At 34.0% G+C, this 7,499-nt stretch overlaps 1 protein-coding gene across 1 annotated transcript; it reads left to right on the top strand.

The window, feature by feature from the left end:
* Positions 1-833: 833 nt before the first annotated feature.
* Positions 834-2,721, top strand: LOC149563131 (cytochrome P450 750A1-like). Its single transcript, XM_089823968.1, has 2 exons — positions 834-1,718; positions 2,110-2,721. The coding sequence occupies exons 1-2, from the start codon at positions 1,017-1,019 to the stop codon at positions 2,719-2,721; spliced, it is 1,314 nt and encodes a 437-aa protein (XP_089680094.1). The 5' UTR covers positions 834-1,016.
* The last annotated feature ends 4,778 nt before the right edge of the window (positions 2,722-7,499 follow it).

Here is a 7,499-nt window from a genome sequence, read left to right as displayed (position 1 = left end):
GTAGATAGCGATGGGGATGAAAGATACTAATAAATAAAGAAAAGAGACTAAGATAGGAAGATATATAGGTGGTGAGATTGATTGATAGAGAGATAAGGAGATTTAGAAAAGATGAGATGGAGATAAGAACAGAAGAATAAATAGTTATTTGAACTTCCTTACATTTTCAACATACCCATTACATATTGCTAATATATACTAAGATTATTGTGGTCACGTAATCCAAACCATCCAACAGAATCAATCTATGGGCATCGCTTTGCAATTACCTAGAAACGTTCAATATCGGGCAAACTGAACAGCGAATTATACTGTAAATAAAGTATACTTAACCAAGCCGTTAATCGTGTGACGGTGACATGGGCCTAATACACGTTTCCCTCACCGCCATATTAAATTCTAACTATATCTATTTTATTTTATATATAACTACGATCGTCAACAGAGGACATTGGACATTGGAAGCAATAAGCAATAGTCCAAGGTGGTCTCTTTTCTAATCCAACTAAATTAAAGAGCTCCACCATTCGTTTTGGAATCAAATGACTGGACATATTGAATACGATGCATACTGTACAGCAAATTATATTGTCAACAAATATATTAAAACTAGCGTATGGATAATAAAACTACAAGCTAGACCGCATTTTACCGACAGTGTCGCATCTGTCTTGAATTAAATAAACAAAATGATAGCAACACCATCAGAAACTTATCATAAAGAGGCGAGAGAGAATCTTGCATCTCTGTTCAGTATGCTTTCTTTCTCTGTGTTCCTTGCATCTTGGTTTAATATGGTTTCTTATTCTGAATTTCCAACAACTATTACGGTATGTGCATTCGTTGTTTTCTTGTGGGTTTTGTATAGATTTACTGTGCAAAGGAAAAATGAATCAGGATTGAGACAGAGATTGCCACCTGGACCGTTTGCATGGCCTGTGATAGGAAATCTGAACCAGCTAAGAAAGCTTCCTCATCGTGAACTTCACGAACTTGCGAAGAAATATGGACCAATCATGCTGTTGAAATTTGGTTCTGTTCCCACTATTGTTGTCTCTTCTTCTTCCATGGCAAAAGAGTTCTTGAAAACCCATGATGTAGTTTTTGCAAGCCGACCTCCAACTGCTGCAGGGAAATACCTGTTTTACAATGACAAGGACATGGTATTTGCACCTTACGGGACTTATTGGAGACACATGAGGAAGCTGTGCGTGGTAGAATTGCTGAATGAGAAGAGGATCGAGTCGTTCAGATGTATAAGAGAGGAAGAAATGCTTCTCCTTGTTCGTTCAGTGTGGGAAAAGTCTGAGCAGGGGAGGAAGCCGGTTAATCTCACCCGATTGTTTGCCTCATTTACCCAGGCAGTCATGTGGCGGATCTTGGCGGGTACGAGAATATCTCTTGACGGTGACACCAACGAGGGTGCTCATGCCGAAGAGTTAAAGATGATGGCTACAGAGGTCGCGGTTACAGCAGGAACTGTGAATATTGGGGAATTCATTCCTTGCTTGGACTGGATGGACTTGCAAGGAGTGAAGGGGCGCATGAAAAAGGTGCACAAGTCCTTTGATAAAGTGGTAAGTAAAATAATAGAGGAGCACGAGCAACAGAAGGGGCAGCGGCAGTCTGATACAAAAGACATCATTGACCTTCTCTTGGAGATGGAGAGCCTCGATGGAGTGCCAATCGAAGAAGAAAACATCAAAGCCATCGTTTTAGTACGTTATATATGTCTACTTCTGATTCACAATACACTTATTTCTTTTTTTGGTTTATTTTTTGGGATAAATTGTGTGATAGTTTTTAATATCAATGTAATCAATCATTCTGATAGGTGCGAAGGAAAACAAAATCTTTTTTTTGTCTTTCTATGGAAGGCTTGAATATGACATACCAAGGCTTGTTTTCTAGGCTAGAAGTGTCAAATAGTCAAAATTCACTCTGTTTTTTGAAAGCTTAATTTCTTCTTTAGCATGTGATGTTTAGTATTCTCATGATAATAGATCATATACCAAATATTGATATTAAAAACTATCTTACAATCAAAGAAAGAATATATTATATTGATATGAATTGTAGAAATCTAATATTACTAATACATTTTTACAGAATATGTTCTTGGGTGGAATTGAAACGACAACTACGACGTTAGAATGGACAATGAGTGTGGTTCTGAAATACCCTCTTGTGGCCAAAAAAATGCAAGATGAAATAGAATCAGTGATAGGCAGGGAGAGGACTGTAAGTCAGAGTGATGTACGAAGCATGGAATACTTACATTGTGTTATAAAGGAGGCACTGAGGTTGTACGCACCGGCACCCTTGCTGATACCACACGAATCGACACAGAATTGTACAGTTGGTGGGTACTTCATTCCTGCGAGAAGCAGGCTTGTTGTGAATGCTTGGGCTATTGCAAGGGACCCATCGGTGTGGGAAGATCCTCTGGAATTCAGGCCAGAGAGATTTATGGGTACACATGTTGATCTTGTGAAGGACAAGGACTTTTTTGATATGTTGCCATTTGGGGCAGGAAGGAGAGGATGCCCAGGGATAGGCATGGCCCTAGCGAATATGAATGTTCCGTTGGCTCAGCTTGTTCATTGTTTTGACTGGAGTGTGGAAGGGGATGTGGATATGACAGAAGTCTTTGGAGTCGTCATGCCCAGGAGTGTCAACATCCTCGCTCAACCTACACTCAGAATGCCAACCTGCCCTTAAATTCAAAACCATATCTACCATTTCCTTCTTCAAGATTTTATGTTTGGCTATTTGAACTCTCTGCATTCTCCACTGATCTTCTCCAGTGTTTGATATGTCTGCATGTTCCCTGGTGTTTCTGGAGATTGACTTTTAATAGTTTATGTAAGCTCCCAATGTTTTCCAAAAAAAACTAAATAAATATTGTATGGGACCTATGGCTATCACATTTTAATTTTATATTGATGCTTAGCGAAATATAAGGATGTTTTTTTTCAATCGGTGGAATATATGGTTTCTTAATAGTGTTGGTGTTGATCATGTTGATCTAGATAAATAGTGTATGTGTGGATTCTCTTTTATATCTTGTTTTTATTATGTTGATATTTATAAAAGATAAAGTTTTAAAAAATTTCGCTATTTAAATTATTACTTTTAGTGACATAGATTACTCAGTATGATGGGAAAGGTTGATTAGAAAAAAATATGACTTTATTTAAAATTTTATTCATAATATTCATGGATTAAAGAAATACAGTACCAATTAATTGATCATATTTGATTAATACTTTATTTTTATCTTTAAGAATTTTTTACAATATAAAAAGTAGCAAGAGGGTGCTAACCTATGGTACAAACAACAAATACTAGAGAACGTTAGAAATAACAAAACCTAGTGCCAAATAGCCAAGTACAAGCAACCTCAACTAAAGTCTACCTCTATAAAAAATAAAGGTCCGAATGTGGAAACCCACCACCTCAATAGATGATATCTCAACTCCAATAAGAGTTGTGTGCCTTTGAAACCCAAGGTGATATTTTACCTCAATAGAAACCTCCAGGGAGTAATGTATGTGCAAGCACAAATTCCTCTAGAGAATCCAAAGGAGGAAATTGCCTATTAGGATGATTTATGGGTTGGAAATTTGCCTATTAGGTGAATCCCTTAGGCTTTCCCTTTTAGAAATTATTTTATTAGGAAGTTTGACTATTGTCATTCTAATTACTTGGAAGATTGTAAATAAAAAGTTCTATTAAATATAAGAATATTCCATTCTTATTGGTGCATCCATATTTGATAATATTCACATCTCAATATATATGTATATATATGCATACACACACACACAGAGAGAGAGAGAGAGAGAGAGAGAGAGAGAGAGAGAGAGAGAGAGAGAGAGAGAGAGAGAGAGAGAGAGAGAGAGAGCAAAATTCTAGTTGCATAATTATGTTTGAGAAGGTTGTTGGGACCACAATGCATGGATATTCAATCTAATATTTCATTGATGGCAATAAACTCTCCTAGAGTTGATGGATTAACCATATTAGTAGAGGAATGAATCTAGTAGTTAGATTTATTAAGGGATCAATGTAACAATAATTTTATAGCCAATTATAAAAATTTTGATGTACAATGAGGATTTCTTATGTTCCCAAGTGTGGAATTGGTATGAAGCATTATCAGAGTGATATCATCTTATATTTTCAATTGCATCATTCCGAATGAAGTAAAAACATAGATTTGGTGACTAGAACCAATGTTGGAAGATAGAATTGAGTAAATAACAAAGTGAGTTATGTTAAATTGATAATATATTAGGCTCAAAGTTAGATGAAGGATTAATTATTCAGTAAATTATGTTTGGTCAAAACCATAACATGGAAATAAACAACTTGGGATTAGCTTGAGAAGAATAAATTTCTTCTAGATCTGACAATTCATAGTATTTTAAGGTTATTTTCCATTTCCTTAAGAAAAGTATATAAGGAGATGAAAGATTGAATTACAAGGACTTTTGGTGTGTTATGGTGAATTGTGATGCTAGTGAAGTAGTGCAAAAGTATGTTTAGTGAAAATAAGAGTAGAGCAATTAAATAGAAGTGCATTAGATATATCAAGTACTAGATTACTATTTTTAATTCAATTTCACTTGTTGACTCTAATAAATTGTCAAGTAAAATCCCTTAACTAGGTCACTCCTAATAGAGTTAGAAGGGTCCTAATAGTTTTGAAGAACAAATCCTCTAACAAGATGACTCTCAAAAGGATTTTAAGATCGCTTAATAAAGTAGATACTAAAAGGTATTTCTAATATCTCTTAAACAAGACAAGATACTCTTAAGTGAGCATGTCTTTAACTAAGTGGATGTAATTGTTCCTATTAGGGAAAATTTATCATTGCAGTAGTGAGATTTGTGGGTACTAATTCCCATTGTAGTTTTTCCCTTTGATTAAGTATGTTCACATGAAAAATATTGGTGTTATGCTTTCTCATGTGTGGACATTTGAATTACTTTACTTTTATGCATTAGTTTTCATTACATGTTGTCTATTTTAGAATTTTTTTAATGGTTTTAGATTTTTAGTTACACTAATTCACCCTCCCCCCCGCCCCCCGCTCCACAACTCCCCCTCCCATAGTGCCTTATAGAATTATAATTTGGTATCAAATCTAAGGTTTCCTAAAGAAATCTAACAACTTGATAAAGATCCTTCAAGTAGAGATTGAGACAACTTGAGAACCAACTTGTAGAGGTTGAAGATGTCATAGATAAGTTAAAGGGGCAACTTAAAAAGTCAAGAGATAAGGGGAAACAAAATTTTAATTATCTATAAGCATATAGAAATAGTGAATATGAGGAATCTAAAGCCTTGGATGTCATGTCACAAAAGATAGATCAATAGATGGAAGTAAGAAAACTCATAGAGGAAGCAAGGAAGATTGTACATGAAGTAGTAAAGGCTATGGATCAAGCCCTAAAGGACAAGAGACATGAACTCTCCAAACCTCAACAAGAGGCTAGAAAATTGCATATGCAACTACATGAAACCAATAAAGAGAAACAAGAAAATCAAGAGGAAAAGTTTGTGAATGATTTGTCAAAGAAGTTCAATGAAAGTTCTACAAATCTTGACGATAAAGAGTGGAAGGATTCATGGGTAGACCTATCACTTAGGTTATACCAGCTATAAAGTTGAAGAATCTTTTGAAATCCAAAAGGGCAAGTGAGATACAAACACCAAAGGTACCTAAGAAAAATATTGGTAAGAAAGCCTAAAAACATATTTGTTTCAATTATCAAAGTGGGACATACTGCTAATATATGTAGGAATAGGCCTAGTACTCCTACATATATAAAAAAATCATGATGGATCATATTTCTAGGGTTTGAATCAATAAACCTAATGATTTTTATAGCCATCATTACAACTACAACAAATTTGGTCATATAGATAATGCCAATTTGTAAGAGGATCTGAAGAAGAAGAAAAGGGTTTTCTTGTCAAAATAAAATGTGCGAAAATATTTAGTATTTAAGAATGATAAAGAGAAATCCACATCAATATATCAAAAACCTTTAGAGGAAAAAAAAAATCATTTATAGAATTTAATATAACCTATAAAAACGAAAGTCCCAGTTGATATAGTTTAAAAATTAGAGAATTAAGATAAAACACAAATCTTGTCCAAATAAGAAGTGGTTGAGAATTTAGCAAAGAATTGCAAAGAAAAGTCCACATCAAAACTTATAAAAACCTTGAGTAGTTGACAATTCATCTTGAGAGGTTAATGTAATCTATAAAATAATCTTCATTGAACAAAAATCCTAATCAAAATACCTAAACATCTAGAGAGTTTGATATAGCATTCCAATAATGATAAATTAAAACTCATTAGAATTCTTCAACATATTGAAAGTTCCCTTTAACATTCCAGTCATAATAAATTAGAGTTGATTTTTTATTTAATTTTCATGCATGTATGTATGTATTATTTAAACGAAAAAATTATCCAACGAATAAAAATCCCACTTCTCATTTGAAAATAATTGAAAGTTCTATACAACATTCCCATAATAAAAAGTGTCAAATTTCAGGTGACATTGGAATTAACTATGAAAGCTACAAGATTGAATTCTAGTGATGATTGGGTGGAAATAAAGGGATTGGGGAATTACAAAAAGTATCTGAATGAATTCTATGAGAAATAGGAAATATTGTGGGCATCTCTTTTGATAATGCATGTGATGGATCCTTATTCTCATATCTATATGCTATAGTTTGTTTACTTTTATGATTATTTGACATTAGAGTGTCATTTTACTAGTTTTCATGGTATTCTCTACCTATTATAAATCATATTTGTCAACATGAAACAAATAAATTTCCCATTTCTCTTACTCCGTTCTCCTGGTAACAATATTAGTAATGGGGATAATTTGTTAATTCACTAGGGGCTTATGTATGTCCTCTATCAACATATTTTTTGTCATTCCTATTTTACAAGAAGGTGACTTGCTTATCCTTGGCTAGAAAAATACTTAGTCAGCTCAATAAGGATTGATCTTTTGAGTAGTTTGTCACTCCTTGATAATCTCAAGTGTGACACAAAACCTAGAAAAGTGGCAAAGACTAAAAAACTTCTTTACTAAAGAGAAATCACATGCATCTCTCTCTTTTGAATAATCTTTCTTGGATAATAACACTATGAAAATAAAATCTCCCACAAATAAATGCACTTATCTCTTTTGAAGAAACTTTATTGGCTATAGTCTCTAGGAAAGAAATCCACACACAACATTTTTTTGGGAAAGGTAAGCACCAAAATGTTAACCACACTATGAGGAGTTACATTCATATAAAAAAAGATGATTTAGGGAAGGAGATGGAATCCTAGGAAGCTATGAGTGTGGAAACTTATAGTGTGAAGAAATGGGAGGTTAGTTGGTGCAAGAGAACCTTTTCAAGGCTCCCACCATTTCATTTTTGGTGTGATGAGCTTCTCTTAAGAAGCATG

This window comes from Cupressus sempervirens, chromosome 4, assembly GCF_028749045.1.
Source record: "Cupressus sempervirens isolate cs-2001-9-10 chromosome 4, ASM2874904v1, whole genome shotgun sequence".
Lineage (NCBI taxonomy): Eukaryota > Viridiplantae > Streptophyta > Pinopsida > Cupressales > Cupressaceae > Cupressus > Cupressus sempervirens.
This window is presented reverse-complemented; position numbering and strand designations above follow the sequence as displayed.

Bases quoted from the DNA above. Each gene is read 5' to 3' on its own strand.
- LOC149563131 (XM_089823968.1), top strand. From the start codon at position 1,017: ATGCTGTTGAAATTTGGTTCTGTTCCCACTATTGTTGTCTCTTCTTCT. The intron at 1,719-2,109 runs GTACGTTATATA...ACATTTTTACAG, and splicing joins ACATCAAAGCCATCGTTTTA to AATATGTTCTTGGGTGGAAT.